This window comes from Tamandua tetradactyla, chromosome 19 (genome assembly GCF_023851605.1).
Source record: "Tamandua tetradactyla isolate mTamTet1 chromosome 19, mTamTet1.pri, whole genome shotgun sequence".
In the NCBI taxonomy this organism is placed as follows: Eukaryota; Metazoa; Chordata; class Mammalia; order Pilosa; family Myrmecophagidae; genus Tamandua; species Tamandua tetradactyla.
In genome coordinates, this window is record NC_135345.1 from 56,341,474 (window position 1) to 56,361,304 (window position 19,831).

Sequence of the window (19,831 nt, forward strand, 5' to 3'; positions counted from 1 at the left end):
GAAGTCTTTTTTTGTATGCTATATGGTAGGGGTCACATTTAATTATTTTTCTATGTGACTATCCCGTTATTGCAGCATTATTGTTGAATTTTGAGGGGGGTGTAGTGCACAGGCCTGGAATTCAGAGAGTCTTAAATAAAAGACTGAAATCAGGGCTGGCTAGAAGATTCATTCAACAAATAGTTATTAATTACCTACTATGTTCTAAGCATACTGTTCGAGGGTCTAGGGATATAGCAATAACAAAGATCCTACTCTTAAGCTTATATTTCAGTGAGTTTTTTAAAAGTTATTTAAAATTTTGAGTATTATTGTTGAAATGATAGACTGTTTTTATGAGCCATGAATGATAATTAAAATGGCCACTACTAGTGGATGTATTTTTTGTTGCTACTAAAAAAAAACTATGAAGTATTAGGTTTTGCTCTGAAACTGGGCCTCATAGCATAGTGACACCGTAAGGACAGAAGGTACTGTTCAGATTGGCAAGATGTATAACTCCAGCATGATGTCTTTTGCCACTTTAGCTAATTTCAGCTTTATATTCCTTTGAGCTTCATGCATCCAATACTATTAGAATGTCCATATCTCTGGAATGACAAGTTAGCTTATACTTTGGCTTTTACCTTCAAGCATGGCTTTGTTTTGCAAGGAGAGTATCAGTTGATACATTGTTCTCTATTTTAAAGATATTTTTAGGTTATAGTTGTAGTCTTTAATTTTGTTTCATTCTGTGATTTCCTTCCTTGCCTTTCACATTAACTTTTAATTTGAGTTTAGAATGTGTAACAAGATGATCTCTACGATTGATCTAATAAGTATTATAGAGAGAGACGTTTTAGAATAAAAGAAATGCCAAATGATCAAAAAGTACTCAAGATTCCTGAATTAAACCTGTTCCCTGGGCTTTAAACTTCCATCCCTATTTCCTTATAATTAATGTTAAGATATATTCCTTTCATTCTTGGCGGTCACAAGCCATTTACTAGGTAATTGAGCTTGACATTTTGGTGTTAATTTTTAAATGGTTTTAAAGTCCTATTCATATAATTTTTATCAGATGTAATATATAAAATTATTTGGTATAATGAAGATTCGTTTAGGAGTTTTCGAGGGAATACAAGACCGTAAAGCATTTAATGTCTAAATCTACAATTTCAATCTAATGAATTTCCACTGTATTAAATTATTTACTTGAACTCAAGTACTATTTTCTCAAGAAACCAAAACTTCCAAATGTAGTTTGTTAAAATTTAAGTGTACCGTTTTCATAAATCTAAAAAAAAAATCATTATTAAGTGGGAAGAGGTTTCAAATATAAACATTTTCACTTAAATGTTTGAGTAAAAGCGATACATTAAAAGACAAGTAAAGTTTTTTTTTTCTCTCATAATTTCTCAAACAGTAGCTGACCAACTAAACATGTGTTTGCACCTCTTGTTACTTGATGCTCATGGTTCTTTGCATGTGTCTTTTAAACAAAAGCTTAACTTCCTCTTGTGCATGGTTTGTGCAAAGTGCAGTTTATTAACTTGTCTTTGTCTTTGATGCTTGCAACCTAATCCATCACAGCTACACTGCCTCGAAAAGAAAGTGCTGTCAAACAGGAAACAGAGAGTGAGTATGCTGAGTGTATTACTAGGTATTCTCAATACATGTTTGTTTAATGCATAGAATTAGTTACTTGTTTTGAAAAATGTTAACACCAAAAATATTGACTACTCTAAGTTGCCAGGTATTTGGTGAAAGAAAACCGTATGATGGTAGTGGTATGGCTACATCCAAGATATGTTACAGTAGTTAAAAATCTATGTTGGTATAGCTACATCCAAGAAATATATTACAGTAGTTAAAATTCTCTGTTTAATGGTAGAACTTTGTGTTAGAAATTTATGGAAAAGTTTAACCATATATTTCCATTTTCAGGCTGTTTGCAAAGTCTTCAAAAATTCTTACACATATGGTCATATTTTGAATAATGAAGCCAAAGTTTATCTTTAATTCTCTAAGTATATCCTGATTTATCACTTCTGACCATCAGCAAATGGTCAGCAAATATTTCTCAGAAAACTATTCAAGAAGAATAAAAAAAAATTTATTTATTGTTTGTATTTAATTCTGAATAAAAACATTACCTTTTCTTGTAAAAATTGTATCCTTGAATTCCTGGATATATATATATATATACGATATTGCCCAGCTGTATTGTTTTCATTTTTCCTCTTGGTTAAGATGAATACCTAGGATTATACCAAAACCAGATAACCATATTGATATGGTTAGTGATGCATAACATTTTAGTTGTATTTTAACTATACCAGGTTTTTAGGCTATGTTTAGTTTTTAGAGAACTGTAGGGGAGCAGTTCACTTTCTATGAAAGTAGAGCTTCTGGGTACAGGAGTGTGTTAAGTTGGACCATATGTAACTGAGCTTTTTGGTAGGGCAAAAATGATTATTTGCAGTTTCATATGGTTTGACCTAATATATTGATTTAATGTGGAGGCAAGGGATATGGCCATTTTCTTCAGAAATTTAATAGTCATGTTACGTAGCTAGGACACTAGGGAGTCATTTATCTTCATCTGTATTAATATCTTTTGAGTGGGAAAGAAAACTTGATTTAGTCTAGAGATGTCACCAGACCTGCAATGGATGGGAGATAGTCTATATTATCTTTAAGGTTCCTTTCAGTCCTATTCTATGGATCTGTGCAGTTTTTGCTTCCTTTCACAATATGCCCAGGAATAGGAAACGAATGTTAGTGAAAGATAAGGGCCTCTCCATACAGTAGACTTGTGCAGTAATTAACATGTCGTAAAGCTTTGGAAGACCAAGACATTAGGAGATGGCCTGATATTTACTATAGATCTTTCATTGATTAAGGCCGCAGCTTTTAAAGTTTTATTATTGCTTAGGTCTTCATGGAAGTTCTGGGAAATTAACTGGATCTACTTCTAGTCTCAATAAGCTCAGTGTTCAAAGTTCAGGGAATCGCAGATCTCAGTCATCTTCCTTGCTGGATATGGGAAATATGTCCGCTTCTGATCTCGATGTCGCAGACCGAACCAAATTTGATAAGGTAAAATAACAAATTAATACTTTTTAAACATTAATATTAGTGTTCTTTTTTAACAGCAATTTGTTAATGCTTTTACTATGTTCAGAGCTTTCATAAACATTAAGAAATGTTTGTTGGCTTTCTTAAACATTAATCATATCTTACTTTCGAATTCAGAAATTGAGAAGGAGTACTAGTCAAATGACATCTAAAATTAGAATTATCAGTTGAGTAACAGCAAAGACATTAAAATTTATTTGTTTTGAATCTGAAAGTGCTTACTTCTTAGATAAATTCTTTAAGCAGCTACCAAGTAAAGAGGAAATAACAGTTTTTGTGAAGCTAACTCTTCTTTTCAGTGCACTGAATAGACACAGAAGTTTATCTCTGTGTTCCTTTTTCCAGATTTGAAGTGAATAACTGAGTTTTATTTTAAGTGTGTTCTATGATAACTCTGTATTTCCCTGTTGATCAATAAATCTTGGAAGAATTTTTGTCTTTGGGAGTCTATTGAGATTATAGATATAGTATCTTGTCCCTGCAGAAAAGTCAGTTAAATGTGGAATGTTATTTTAAGCATTTGGTGTGGTTCTTTCATCATAGATCATTTTGGTTTCCTTTAGATCTTTGAACAGGTACTAAGTGAACTGGAGCCCCTATGTCTAGCAGAACAGGACTTCATAAGCAAATTTTTCAAACTACAGCAACATCAAAGTATGTCTGGAATTATGGTATGGCTCACATTTATTTTGGCTGGTATTTATGATCTGTAACAATCTAATACATGGTAACAATTTCAGTATCCAGAATAGAAAAGGAGTTTATGATATAAGGATTTTAAAAATAATTTTTATCAGACCACAAGATTATAAAAACAATGCTAGCTGGAGTTTGGGGATCTAATTTGATTATTTCAGAATCTTAAACCTAAATATTTGCTAAATTAGTGAAGGGGGAAATGTCTACATTTACTTTGCAGAAGATCATTATTTAAATAGCTTTTTTTTTTTTTTTCGCATGGGCAGGCACCAGGAATTGAACCCAGGTTTCCGGCATGGCAGGCAAGAAACTCTGCCTGCTGAGCCACCATGGCCTCCCCCTAAATAGCAATTTTTAACATTTTAGTAATTATCAAGTAAAATTACAGTTAAAGAGAAAGATTGTGTTTGAGCGTGTACACCAGGGTCTAGAAAAAAAAATGAGAACTCAGAAGACCCAGATCTTTATTATAGCTTTGTTACTAACTAACTATGAGACTTTAGGCCAATTATCCAAGCTCCAGTTTTCCTCACCTATAACATGAATTTAATAATACTTGTTCAGTATGCCTCTCGGGTGGCATCCATGTGGGAGAGCAAAAGGAGAGATTTGCAAGAATAGCTTGAAAAACTTAAAAGCACAATGCAAGAGTGATTTAAGGTTTGTCAATAAAAAAAAAGAATTATTTAAAATAAGGTCATCTAAAAATATTATGCCTTGGAGAACGAACATGTAAAAAGCAGTCAGAAAATGAATGAGAAATTAATTGGTATTGCAAATAATGGGGGGGACAGAGTTGTTGTTAGTGGTGGTGGTGGTAAAATAGTTTACTTATCGATGTCTCTAAGAATTTTTTTGGTAATATTTTTTTAATGCTGAAATTTTTAAAGAATAATTGATGAAATTTCCTTCATATTTAAATTTCTCTTCTGAAAGTTGTTACTAGAAGTTTTTTAATTTTTTGTTGAGCTGTCCTCCTGTACCCCACCTGAAGCCTCCTGGCCCCCTTGTGTGTTAATAACACAAGCGAAACTTTTTACCCAACAATAATTCTTGGATAAAATATAGGAACAAAGGATTTTGTTCTCAAGAAGAATAACATTCTTAACATAATTTTATAGCTTTGTCAGTAATACTACCTTTAAAAATCATTATGAATGTAGTCATTCCTAGGAATTTTAAGACTGAGTAGGCTTTTGATATAGTCTAGTCAATTTGTTGCTCTTTTTTATTATGTAACGTATCTGAATAATTTTTGCAGACTGAAGCAGAGGATCTGGATGGAGGAACATTATCACGGCACCATAACTCTGCCACACCACAACCTGTTTCATCTGAGTATGTGTTTGTTGTCTGTTGTCTATTTTGGAAAAGTAAAACCTTAAATCAAGCATAGAGAAGTGATGCTCTTTGAAGGTCAGACCCCCAACATGTGTATCTGTTGTTTTATTAAACATTTTATTGGATTAGATAAAGTTGGCCTTATTGTAGGGCTCTTCAGCTCTTCTTTGCTCCAGTAATCACAAAAAGAGGTGATCAATTCTGATGTTTGTTAGTTAGAAATAGCCTTTGAATTGCAGTGTGTTTCTCAGAAATCAAAAAGCACATTTCAGAATGTAGTTTTACAGATAACATAAAGTTATTTTCTGTGATAAATCTTAACTTCAGTAACATATTTTTATGTTGAATACTGTTGTGGAAAAATTAGATCATCATATTTGGAAATTTTTAGTTTAAAACATAAAATCTTAGTTATATACCCAGTGGATAAAGTTAAAGGTGAATTCACTAGAGGCTTCTAATAACTCCATATTTTGTATGATTTCTGAACAGGAAAGATATGATCCGTCAGATGATGATTAAAATATTTCGCTGCATTGAGCCAGAACTGAACAACCTAATTGCATTAGGAGATAAAATCGATAGTTTTAATTCCCTTTATATGCTAGTCAAAATGAGTCATCATGTATGGACTGCACAAAATGTGGACCCTGCTTCCTTTCTAAGTACTACATTGGGAAATGTTTTGGTGACTGTCAAAAGGAACTTTGACAAATGCATTGTAAGTTTTGTTTTTAATAATTTAGAATTTTAATTACTGCAAAAGATAGGTGAATGTATTTATTTAAATCAGGGTTTTTCCGGCTTTCTGTTGGGTGATCTGATGATCATGTCCCCCAAACCCTTAATGCAGGGGTTTGACTGTAAGGATTTGGTGTATTTGAACAGTTAGTCAGATGGCATTATGCCAGCTAGTTTCTATCTCCACTTTGAATCTTGGTGAATTCTGAAATAGGTGGCCCAATGACAGTTGCCGCTAATTTAATGAGATAATTTAAACTCTCACTTGGTTTGTTGCTGTTGTTCTTCTTTTAATATATTCCAACAAGAAAATTAATAATGGGTTTGTTTTAACTGTTTAAAGTATTTACTTATTTGTTTTATATTTTAATAATTTTAATAATTCTGTTGCTTTATTTGAGAATAAATTGTTATAATAATTTCAGCAATTTTCTCTGTTCTAATAGTAAAAAAAAAATCATTAATAACTTTCTTATAGTTTGTTAGTTTTTGGTAAACCTGCTAGTATGAATTGGATGCGACCAGGTCTTTAAAAAAGCTTCATTTTATTAATATACTTAATTTGTAAAAGTGAATATGTATCTTTTGAATATTCTTATTATAAGAATTGAACAACCAATGAAATCACTAAAAATTACTATATAACCTTAAGTTCTATCCAGCCCTTGTATATCTATAGTGTAATGAGATAGAAAAATATTAATGGTTGTTATAATCAATATTAACTTTTATAAAATAATATTTATTGAGTTTTTTAAAGTACGATAGCAGTATGTATACTGTAGAAACTTAACTGTCACTACAATAGGCTTGTTAATCCTTCTTCCCTACCAAATGATTTCACTTGCTATTTGAAGTATTATGGAATTTGACTATGTAAAATTTTATCCTTCCCCTGCCCCCCACTTCTCCAGAAGTGGTGATAAACCTGGAAGGTCTAACTGCAGGCAGATAGACAAAAGGAAAAGGAAGAGGTACCAAAGGCTAAGATAATGAGGCTGTTCTAGTTTGCTAGCTGCCGGAATGCAATATACCAAAAACGGAATGGCTTTTAAAAGGGGAATTTAATGAGTTGCTAGTTTACAGTTCTAAGGCCGAGAAAATGTCCCAATTAAAACAAGTCTATAGAAATGTCCAATCAAAGGCATCCATGGAAAAGATACCTTGGTTCAAGAACACCGATGAAGTTCAGGGTCTCTCTCTCAAGTGAGACGGCACATGGCGAACACAGTCAGGGCTTCTCTCTCGGCTGGAAGGGCACATGGCAAATACAGCGTCATCTGCTAGCTTTCTCTCCTTGTTTCCTATTTCATGAAGCTCCCCGGGAGGCATTTTCCTTCTTCATCTCCAAAGGTCACTGGCTGGTGGACTCTCTGCTTCGTAGTGTTGCTCTCTCTGAATCTCTTTGAATCTCTCATTCTCCAAAATGTTTCCTCTTTTATAGGACTTCAGAAACTAATCAAGACCCACTCAGATGGGTGGAGACATGTCATCCCCTAATCCAGTTTAACAACCATTCTTAACTAAATCACATCAACCAGGGAGATGATCTCATTACAGTTTCAAATATACAGTATTGAATAGGGATTATTCTACCTTTAAGAAATGAGATTTATATTAAAACATGGCTTTTCTTAGGGCGCATACTTCCTTTCAAACCAGCACAGAGGCTCATGTAACTTAGCAGAACACTAAATCATGAGAAGACTACATTTCCAGAATACGAACGTTTAGTTGCTTTAATCAGTAAAATGTAACTTCATATAATATCTTTCATCCCAGTAGCCCATAATTGTTAAAAGCACAATTTGTGGTGTGGCTAGATGTAGCTGTAGGTTCACGTGAAGTGATAAGCACATTGCCTGGCACAGAATAAGAACTTAATAACTGAAAGCTAATAATAGCAGTGGTGGTGATGGTGATAGTAATAACAGTAGTTGTGATGTATCAACTTGGCTAAGTTATGGAGTCCAGTTTTTTGGTGAAGCAAAAGTACCCTGATTGTTACCGTTAGGGTATTTTATGGTTTTAAAGTATTAGTCAGTTGATTGCATCCATGGCTGATTACATCTACAAACAACAAAGGAGATTGCCATCAGCAGTGAAAGAAATCTAATTCATTTAGCTGAAGAACTTTAAAAGGAGAACTGATGATTATACCAGTCAGAAAGAAGAATTTCTGTCTCTGCTTCAGCCAGATAGCTGAATTTATTGAAACCTTCATTGGAATTCCCAAATAACGGTACACCTTACAGAATACAGACTTGTCAGTCCCCATGGTCATGTGAGCCAATTCCTATAATATATCTAATATTTACATACATACGTATTTATATCCTGTCAGTTCTGTTTCTCTGGGGAACCCTGACTAATACAGATTTTGGTACAGAGAATGGTTCTTGAGGCTGAGATTTCTGAGTTGGTTCTGGGGCTTTGTGTTAGTTAGGGTTCTCTAGAGAAACAGAATCAACAGGGAACACTTGCAAATATAAAATTTATAAAAGTGTCTCACGTGACCGCAGGAATGCAGAGTCCAAAATCCACAGGGCAGGCTGCGAAGCCGATGACTCTGATGGATGGCCTGGATGAACTCCACAGGAGAGGCTCACCAGCCAAAGCAGGAATGAAACCTGTCTCCTATGAGTCCTCCTTAAAAGGCTTCCCATGATTAGATTTAGCATCACTAATTGCAGAAGACACTCTCCTTTGGCTGATTACAAATGGAATCAGCTGTGGATGCAGCTGACCTGATCATGACCTAATCCTATGAAATGTCCTCATTGTAACAGACAGGCCAGCGCTTGCCCAATCAGATAAACAGGTACCACAACTTGGCCAAGTTGACACATGTCCCTAACCATGACAGGCTTTTAGAATTAGAATTAGTTCTCTAAACTGATTAGGTTTAAAGCCACTAATGACTCTGTTTCCAGTGATCAGGATGGCACTGAAGAGATATACGCAGTAATCACCACTGGGTATGGGTCCTCAGAAGCTTAGAAGAGGCAAGGCTCTGGGTGACAGTGTCTTTGATTCTTCAGAGTTTATAGAGTTAAAAAATATAATGAATTTTGTGGGTTGTTTCTAAATATACTGGGTACAGTTGTTAAAGAAAGGGATGAGCTCGGGGACTTGAAGGATGCAGAGGCAGTGATTCCCACCACATTTCCATTCAACTTTCCTATTTGGCCTGTGTAGAAAACAGATGGATCTTGAAGGATGACAGTGGATTATCATAAACCTAAGCAGGTAGTGACTCCCACTCCAATTGCAAGCTGTTGTTCCAGATATGGTGTAATTGCTTGAGCACATCAACCCATCCCTTGGCACTTAACAATGCAGCTGTTTATATGCAAATGCATTTTTCTCAGTACCTGTTAGTAAAAACCACCAGAAACAGGTGGTTTCAACTGGCAAGGCCAGCAATATACCTTCACTGTTTTAACTCAGGAGTGTATCAAGTCTTCAGTTCTATGGCATAATCTAGTCCACAGGGACCTTGACCACCTGTCCCTTCCATAGAACATCATACCACATTGGTCCACTCTATCGATGACATTATTCTGATTGGACCTAGTGAGCAAGAAGTTCAGCTACTCCAGACTTAATTGGAAGGTACTTTGGTATTTGAGGGTGAAAAACAAAAATTCAGGGACTGTATTAGTTTGGGTTCTCTAGAGAAACAGAATCAACAGGAAACACTGACAAATATAAAATTTATAAAGGTGTCTCACATGACTGTAGGAACGCAGAGTACGAAATCCGCAGGGCAGGCTGTGAAGCCGACGATTCCAGTGCAGGGTCTGGACGAACTCCACAGGAGAGGCTTGCCGGCCGAAGCAGGAAGAGAGCCTGTCTCTTCTGAATCCTCCTTCAAAGGCTTCCAGTGATTAGCTTAAGCATCACTCATTACAGAGAACACTCCCCTTGACTAATTACAAATGGAATCAGCTGAGGATACAGCTGATGTGAACATGATTTAATTCTATGAAATGTTTCATTGCAACAGACAGGCCAGCACCTACCCAACCAGACAAACAGGTACCATCACTTGGCCAAGTTGACAAATGAACCTGACCATGACGAGGACCTTCCAGCTCAGTGAAATTTTTAGGTAGTGTGTATGTGACAAATCAAAATATTCCTTCTAAAGTGAAGGATAAGCTGTTGTATCTAGCCCCTCCTACAACCAAAAAAAGAGGCACAATGCCTAGTCGGTCTCTTTGGATTTGGAGGCAACATATTCCTCATTTGAGTGTGCCTTCCATGGTGGAAGCATTTTGTTCTTACCAGAATAGACACACACTCTGGATACGGATTTGTTTTCCCTGCATACCAAACTACTGCCAAAACTACCATCTGTATGCTTACAGATGCTTATCCACCATGCTGATATTCTATACAGAATTGCTTCTGATCAAGAAACCCACTTCTCAGCAAACAAAATGCAGGAATGCGCATATACTTGGGGAATTCACTGGCTTTGCCAGTGGCATAATATTCTTTTGAAGATTCAGTTACAGTGCCAACTGCATAGCAATACCTTGCAGTGTTGGGCATTGTTCTCCAGGATGGTGTATGGTCTAAATCAATGTCCACTTTTCAGTGCTGTTTCTCCCATAGACAGGAATCAAGGGGTAGAAATGAGAGTTATTCACTATTACCTCTAGTGATCCACTAGGAAAATTTTTGCTTTCTGTCCCTGTGACCTTAAGCTCTGCTAGTCTAAAGGTGTTGCCTCCAAATTTAGAGTGCTTCCAACAGAAGACAGCACAATGATTCCATTGAACTGGAAGTTAAGACTGCCACCCAGCCTCTTTGGACTCTTCATGCCTCTGAATCAACAGGCAAAAACGGAAATTGCTATACTGGCTGGGGTGGTAGATCTGGACTATCAAGGGAAAATAAGACTGCTACTACACAATGCAGATAAAGAAGAATTTGCCTGGAATAAAGACGATCCCTTAGGGTGTCTCTTAGTACTACCATGGCCTGTGGAAAACTATAATAATTCAATCCAGGCAGGACAACTAATGGCTCAGAACATTCAGGAATGAAGGTTTGGGTCACTCTCACAGGCAGAGAACCATGGCCAGCTGAGGTGCTTGTTGATTTAAAGGGAATATGGAATGAGTAGTAGAAGAAGGTAGTTATAAATACAAACTACAAACTAACCACGTGACCAATTGCAGAAAAGAGAACTATAATAGCTGTAAGTATTTCATTCTTATTTTGTTTGAATATGTTTGTATATATACATAAAGCAAATTTTGTTTTCTTCCCTATCTTATCCCTTACCATAAAACCATAAGTTGCATTTTCTTATTCCTAGTATTTAAGTTATAGGATATCAAGTTTAAGTATTACCCACGGACTTATATCCTTTTCTGGGAAAAGGGATAGTGCATTTCCAGTTGTATGCAGGACAGTTGAATTGTTAGGCAAAAGTATGTTTTGCTGTTGTCTTTATTTAGAGATTAAGTATGGTTTACTGTTAATAAATATCCAAAATGTTCTAGGTTCTGAATTGTGTCCTGCCTTTATGATGTATACATTTGATTATAATTAATTACAGGTTCCAAGTTGCTTGGCTATCTCTCTCTCTCTCTCGTTTTCTTCTTAACTTTAGAGTAACCAAATACGGCAAATGGAAGAAGTCAAGATCTCAAAGAAGAGTAAGGTAGGAATTCTTCCGTTTGTTGCTGAATTTGAAGAATTTGCTGGACTCGCAGAATCAATCTTTAAAAATGCTGAGCGCCGTGGAGATCTAGATAAAGCATATACTAAACTTATCAGAGGCGTGTTTGTTAATGGTAAGCTTTTGTTGTGATCTAAGAAAAATTTTTGATTCGTTGTTTTGTTATTTCTGGTCATTTAGAAGTTAGGGGACAAACATGTTCTATTATTTTCAATATTCTATGATTTTTCTCTTTTTAGGTTTCCTATAGTTTAAGATTTCTTAAATTTGGAAAACAAGCAGTGCATACAACCAATTCTTAGTTATTAGGAACCATATATATTTTCAGACCACTAGAGGTTTACAATTGTATAAAATTGAAAGTCATTTTTATAAACACAGAAATTGACCTCTCACATTGTATTTGCATTTTATCAAGGGTTTTCTAGAGATAATGGCCAGTGGTGTTACTTCTTTAGGCCTCAGGTTTCATAACTGTTACATGAGGAAGTAAATTAGATGATTTCTTGAGTCTTTTTTAGTGCTAAAATGCTATAATTCACTCTCTTCCTGTGTCAGAGCCCCACATTAAGTTACATAAACAGTTCAAATATGTCATTTAATTTTAAATAAGTTATCTGATTGCATAAATTCAGGAATTTTAAAAGCTAAAAAATTGACAGGAAGTGGAATCATCTCACCACACATATTTTTAATGGAGCAAATCTACAGAAGAGATAATTTCAGGATCAAATGTCTATATAGTTGATTTTTCTTTTACAGTTTCAAAGCAACTTTGCTTTATCTGATTGTAATGTATCATCATTACACACACCCCAAAATCAGAAAATATATTTTAAAAATCAAGAAGAAAAAGATTACCTGTAATCTCACTGTGCAGAATAACATTTAATTTTTATCTTTCCAGACTTTTCAAAATGTGTCTCTTTTCTTCTCTCATATATGTGTGTGTGTGTATATATATATTTTTTTCCATGTGACTATAAAGTATTTGTATGTGTATTCTTTAATATAAAAATTTTTATCATACCTTCCGTATTGTTTTGGAACCTATTGGACTTTGTAAATTTAGTGTCTTTCCTTGTCAATAAACATAGATAGCCTTAAGCATTTTTCGTGATTGCATAGTATTCCATAGTATCATTATTTACCAAATCTGTTCATAGGCATCTAGTTTTTTCCCAGTGTTTTGCATTTATCTGCATATTTTCCCAATAATTTCCTCAAGTAAATTGCTAATGGGATTACTGGGTCAAAGGGTTTATATTTTCTCAAGGCTTTGCCAAATTGCCATGCAGAAAGGTTATGCTAATTCCTTGCCTTGAGTAGATGGTGAAAGTTTGTACCACACCTGAACCAATGCTGGATATTAGTAGGTATTAGTAGGGGGTAGGCAGTGCATGGACTAGAAATCGAACCTGGGTCTCCCATATAGAAGGTAAGAATTCTACCACTGAACTACCCTTGCACTCCTATCCTAGCACATTTTGAATAATTCATTATTTCCCCTCTGATTTGAAATGCCACCTATATCCTATGCTGGATTTCCATATATACACGAGTCTGTTTGAGAATGATTTTTTTATTGAGCTTAGGTGGATGTAAAGAACCAATAAAATATATTTTATATAGTGTTCAGAAATATGAGTAATTTAAACTTACAAATGAAAAGAATCAACCATGTAAATATCTTATACCTAAATGATACTCATATCAGAGGTTTTATATTTTTGTTTTGATTTTAGTGGAGAAAGTAGCAAATGAAAGCCAGAAGACCCCCAGGGATGTGGTTATGATGGAAAACTTTCACCATATTTTTGCAACTCTTTCTCGTTTGAAAATCTCATGTCTAGAAGCTGAAAAAAAAGAAGCCAAACAAAAATATACAGATCACCTTCAGTCTTACGTCATTTACTCTTTAGGACAACCTCTTGAAAAACTAAATGTAAGTATATCTTCATTCAGTATTTTTTTCCTGTTTTAAAATTCACCTGTTTACATATGAATAACCCTACAGGCGTGTATCTTAAATTTGCTTAGTATTGGTGCAGGAGGAAAGGAAAGGGAACCCAGTTTTCGAAACTGCCAGTGTATCAGACACTGCTAGATGATTTATATACTTTTAGAATTAATTAATTTTTTATAATTCTTATAAACAATGATGTGAGATAAGATAGTATTATCCCCATTCTACAAATGAAGACATTGTAAAAAATAAACTTGCTTGAAGTTATAATAGCTGTTAGTAGCAAAGCTGGGGTTTGAACCTAGATTAGACTTTTCCATGGTACCATATACTTTCCCATTTCTTACCTCATAAAGGCCAATCTTTATCACTTAGGTAACAATTTTAAAAACTGAAGATAAAAACCAAAAATTGTTCTGTTGGTTGCCTCTTCTTTTTCTTTTTTTTTTAAACGTTTTTTATTATGAAATACAACATCTATACAAAAAAAAAAGGCAGTAATTTTCAAAGTACATTCTAACAGGTAATTACAGAATAGATTTCAATGTTTGGTATGGGTTACCATTACACATTTTCAGGTTTACCTTCTAGCTGCTCCAAGACATTAGAAGCTAAAAGAAATATTATAGTGATTCAGCAGTTATACTTGTTTGTCAAGTCCTCTCTTTTCTGTTATAACTCTTCCTTCTCCTTTGATCCTACTCCCAGTCTGTAGGAGTCTTTATGTAATGCCCATTCTAACTTTTTCATGTTGAATAGGGGTATCAACAATATTGGATAGGGGGATGGAATTAGTTGATATTCTTGGAGAGGCTGGCCCCTCTGGGTTTCAGGACTTATCTGGCCTAGGAACCCTCTGGAAGTTATAGGTTTCAGGAAAGTAATCTTAGTACATTAAAAATTGTAGTGTCTCAGTTAGATCCTAGGTGTTCTTTAGGGTTAACAGGGATGATGTTTGTTGGGCTGTGCAAATCATGGCAATTAGCAATATCTAGCGGAAGCTTGCATAAGGGTAGCCTCCAGAATAGCCTCTCGATTATATTTGAACTCTCTTAGCCAGTGATACCATATTTTATTATATTTCTTTTCCCCTTTTTAGTCCAGAAGACATTATCAATCCCTCAGTGCCAGGACCAGGCTCAACCCTGAGAGTTATATCCCCCATTGTCAGGGAGACTTTCACCCCTGAATGTCCTGTCCCACATAGAGAAGAGGGTAATAATTCTTCTTGCAGAGTTGGGCATAGAGAGAAAGAGGCCACATCTGAGCAACCAGAGAGGTTACCTGGAAGCAGCTCTTATAGTTGCCTTTTTCTTTTCCTGATTTGAGGCATTCCCCACACCAAGAAATGGTGGTTTTAGAGAAGTATATAATATAATGGAAGCAAAAAGAAACCATTTGTCTACAATGTGGTTATCATCTTTTGTAAGTTTTTAAACCTGAATTAGAGTCAAATAAAGAATATATATCTGGTGTGCATGGGTGGTTCAATGGTAGAATGCTCACCTTCCATGTGGGAGACCCAGGTTCAATTCCTAGACTGTTAAAAAAAAATAAAAAATATATGTAATCTGATATCAATATTTCAAAGAAATATTTCAAAGACATTTAGTCAAATACAGAATAAATTCCTTATAAAAACTTAAGATTAGACAGAGATTCCTTTAGTCTCTTTAGTTTAGTTAAAGGTCTGTCTTAAACCTAATGCCTGCATGATGTTTAACTGCAACATTAGAGGCATTCCCTTTAAAATCAGATTTAAAGATAACATTGCTAGGTCCTTTACTATTTAATATTGTATGGCAGCTCTGACCAATGTAACAAGAAGTATAGCCTGGTTTATAGAAAAAAAAAACTGAGATAAATAAACCTTTTTCACATATCAAAATGACAAAGATTGTTTTAAAATTGTGATAATGCTGATAATGATATGGTGAGGTAGTATTCTCTTATCCTGTTGTTAGAAATATAAATTGATTGAAATTTCCAAGGAAGTAACTTGTGTATGTGAATAATCTTCAGTCCTCAACTGAGTAATACAGTCATAAAAATTAATACTGGAAAATAATCAGCAATGGAGGTAAATAGTTGTATACAAAGATAATTATGACAACTATATTGGCAGTAGATAAAAGTGTGAAAATATCAAATATCCAATATGAAGGAATGAATAAATAAATTGTGGTTTTAGTCATTGGATAGAATATTATATAGCTATCAAAATTTATACTTAGGAAAACCAGGTACTATTAAGTGGAAGATGCAGGATCCAAAATTATAATTTCATCAATGTAGTGATACATCAAAAGAATAAAAAGAAATCCAGAACATTAACAGGTTCGCGCTCGTGATAATAAGCAATTGTTACTTTTTTCTTTATTATTTCAAGCACTGTCTGGTTTTTACACATTGAATATCTACTATTTTATAACCAGATAATTTTTTTAAATTTGTGATAATAAAAGTTCTTAGTCATTATTTCTTCTCATTTCCTTGAAGCATTTCTTTGAAGGTGTTGAAGCTCGTGTAGCACAAGGTATAAGAGAAGAGGAAGTAAGTTACCAACTTGCGTTTAACAAGCAAGAACTTCGTAAAGTTATTAAAGAGTATCCTGGAAAGGAAGTGAAAAAAGGTCTAGATAACCTCTATAAGAAGGTTGATAAACATCTATGTGAAGAGGAGAACTTACTGCAGGTATGTTTAGTTCCTTTAACCATCTTAACTTGAAACATCCTTATAGATATTACTTTCCTCTAAATTATTCCTCTAGAAATGCTATAGAGTTTCTAATTTTAGTGCAGGGAAAAACTTCCATTAATTACAGACCAGTATCATGAATATCATGAATTGGGAGAAAGAAAAGAATAATGTTTATGTAAGTTGATATGACTTCTTCTTTGTATACATATTTTATTGTGGTGAGGTTTTTCTTTGCTTTTTTGTTTGTTTTGATTTTTAACGGAGGTAAATGGTATATAGTATAGTACAATGGAGTGGTTCTGATGATGGGGGTTGGTGTCAGAACTGAGTTCATAATCTGGCTCCATATTAAGCTGCATGACTTTTGGCAAGTTACTTAACCTTTTTGAGCCTCAATTTTCTTACTTGAAAAGTAGAAATAATACCTCTCTCATATAGCAGGCAGTGCTAGTATTGTCATTGCCATTTTATAGACAAGGGAACCAAAGCTCAGAGAGGTGAAGTAATATGACCAAGCTCCCATAGCTAACGAGTAGTGAAGCCAGATTTACACCCATAGTTGAGTCATTATTCTTTATAAATCATACTGAGAGACCCAGAGATGAATGAAAATAATTCTTATTTTGATATCATGGTAGGCCTCATGGGGAGATATTGCATTTGTGTTAATCTCTGAAAGTCATGTAGTATTTTGACAGGTAGAGTTGGGGAGATTCACAGTCTGTGTGGAAGAAATAGCATGGGCTAATAGATGAAAAGCAAAAAATGCAGTATTGCTTAGGATATTATAAGTAGGGTTTATGAGATGTAGTGAGTAAAAAACCTGAAAGAATTAGTTTCCTCAGCTCTCCAATAGGGATGATGGTCATTGTTCCCATCCTCATCAGGTTGTGAGAATTAAATAAAATAATATATGCATTAAGCACTTTGCACTGTGTTGATACAGAGTAAGCTTCAGTAAATATAATCTATGTTTATTATGCCATTGTGTCTATCAAATTCTGTCTTGCTAGTTTTCTACTGCTAGATTATAAACTACCCAGTCAAGCTCATCTTGGTGTCCTCCACAGCATCAAGCAGGGTTTTGCATAGTCAGTTTTAGATAAAGAAAGTATTAAACTCTTATCTGAAATGAAATTTAAGCATTAATTGTTGCTTCGTTTCATCACTAATTTTAATTCTGTACCTAATGGGAAAATAACCACATCTGTATTGGATATTGGAGTAGAAGTAATAATAGCTAAAACTTAATGAGTACCTACTTGTCAAACACTGTTCTGTGTTTTGACATATATTCACTAATTTAATGTTTACAGGAACTTTGTGAAGGAGGTATTATTATTATTATTATGCTGTTTTACAGATGAAAAGCTTGAGGCACAGAGCAGTGATGTAACATACTCAAGTTCACAAATATTATAAATGGAAAGGGCTAGGATTCCTGCTCAGAATACCACTACAGTGTTAGAATGTCTTGACATTATTTATATTCTTGATTATGTATTATTTCCATTCATAGTTCACTGACTTTTTTTCTTTTTTCTAATAGGTGGTATGGCACTCCATGCAAGATGAATTTATACGCCAGTACAAGCACTTTGAAGGTTTAATAGCTCGCTGTTATCCTGGATCTGGTGTTACAATGGAATTCACTATTCAGGACATTCTAGATTATTTTTCCAGCATTGCACAGTCCCACTAAACCTTATGAAAGAGAAAAAGATAAACTAATAAAGCACTGCAAGTACACCAGACACCATTCAAAACTTTCAGCCTACTGCTTTGAGAACCCAGATTAACATTTTATTTATTAAATATCAGAAAAATGGGCAGTAACATCCTACAAATATTTTAAGTGCAAAGTACAAACCTGTGTAGCAGTTTTATTATTTAGATTGTGTACTAACAAAGTAACAAAATGCCTTTAGCATTTTTCCATACTGGAAATCTTCCTTTATTGCCTAGCTTCTTGTGTTTGAGTTATTATTCTATGTGTAATAAACTGGAAGTTGTTCAGTTTTCACTAATTCCTTAATTCTTATAATTCATGTAACTATAAAATATTGTACAAAATTGATTTCCCCCTTTGTCGTACTAATATGTATGGCTAAGGAAACTTGGAATGATCAGTTGTAAACTTGAATTTTGAGGATTATGTGACTCTGTGTAGCAATGAGTAGGCTAATCTGAAATAAAAGAATTTTCAAAAAAGTTGGCATTTGATAATATTCTTTTTTAAAAAACAATTTTATTGAGGACGAATTTATATACAACCAATGTACCTAATTTATATACAACCAGTGTACCCATTTTGAGTGTACACATGCCACCATCAGGTAACAGCACCTTTCTAGCTGGCAGGCAGTTCTGGTGCATTTTTACAAATGTATACACCAGGTAACCACTATTAAAATAAAAAAAAACATTTCCATCATATTAAAAGTTCCCTTGAACCCCTCCCCAATCATTTCCCTACGTTTGGTCTGCTCCAGGCAATCACTCATCTGATTTCTGTCACCATAGATTAGTTTAGCTTGTTCTAGAATTCTCTATCAATGAAATCTCACAGTATATATTATTTTGTAGATGACAATATTCTTAAGTCTATTGTGTACTGTTTTCTGTATAAAAGCAAGTTCTTACAAAGTCAGTGTGTAAAAATTAATTGCATGTGCATACACAAGACAACAATTTAAAATGTAATAATAAGATGCCATTTATAATAGCATCAAGCATATTTAGTATTTAGGAATAAATCTTATGAAAGATGTGCAAAACCTGTATGGAGAAAGTGAGACAACTATTGAAAGATATTAAGGAAGGCCTAAATAAATGAAGGAACAGTCCATATTTCCAGATAAGAATAAATAGCCTGGTAGAAATGCCAGTTATTCCCAAATTAAATATCAATGTAATTCCAGTCAAAATCATAAGTTTTTGTTATTTTGTTTTGTTTCTGTGGACCTTGACAAGCTAATTCTAAAAAGGAGGGAAAAGATGGCTAATTGCCCAAACACTCCTGAAGAACAAAGTGGAAGGAGAAATATTATGACTAATATTGCCCGGTGTCCTGTTGGTGCAAGAATAAACAGCCTGGTAAAGCAAACGCGAGGAAACAGACCTACACAAATATGGACTCTTGTTTTATTACAGATATGGCATGGCAAGTGAGTGGGAAAAGATAGAATAAATGGTGCTAGGACAATTAGTTGTCCTTAAGAAAAATGTATAAGATGTACAAAATGAATTCCACATGGATTGAATACCTAAACATGAAGGGCAATACTAGGATTTTATAAGACTGTATAAGAGAAAATCTTTTAAAGGAACTTTTATTTTGAAATGCTTTCAAACCCATATACAGTTGCAAAAATAATACAAAACACACAGAGAACTATACCATAACCCCCACTCAGATACCCAGATCCACCAACTTTTAATGTTTTGTGTCATTTGTCATATGACACAAACACATCTGTCCGTCCATCTGTCTGTGTCTTACCTAAATAGTCATCTATTTTCTAAATGTTTCAGAGTAAGTTGTATACATCATGCTCCTGGAAGAC

At 34.4% G+C, this 19,831-nt stretch overlaps 1 protein-coding gene across 5 annotated transcripts in view; it reads left to right on the plus strand.

Annotated features, from left to right (window-relative positions):
- Window positions 1-18,474, plus strand: part of EXOC1 (exocyst complex component 1) — a 70,092-nt gene extending 51,618 nt beyond the window's left edge. For 3 of the 5 annotated variants that reach the window (XM_077136920.1, XM_077136919.1, XM_077136922.1), the window contains 9 exons: window positions 1,573-1,617; window positions 2,918-3,081; window positions 3,684-3,791; window positions 5,081-5,157; window positions 5,653-5,881; window positions 11,531-11,714; window positions 13,345-13,544; window positions 16,065-16,259; window positions 17,815-18,474. In XM_077136920.1, coding sequence (XP_076993035.1) covers window positions 1,573-1,617; window positions 2,918-3,081; window positions 3,684-3,791; window positions 5,081-5,157; window positions 5,653-5,881; window positions 11,531-11,714; window positions 13,345-13,544; window positions 16,065-16,259; window positions 17,815-17,967 — 1,355 coding nt within the window. In that variant the 3' untranslated portion in view covers window positions 17,968-18,474. The remainder of the gene's footprint in view (window positions 1-1,572; window positions 1,618-2,917; window positions 3,082-3,683; window positions 3,792-5,080; window positions 5,158-5,652; window positions 5,882-11,530; window positions 11,715-13,344; window positions 13,545-16,064; window positions 16,260-17,814) is intronic. The other 2 variants (XM_077136921.1, XM_077136924.1) reach the window with 1 other exon arrangement.
- The last annotated feature ends 1,357 nt before the right edge of the window (window positions 18,475-19,831 follow it).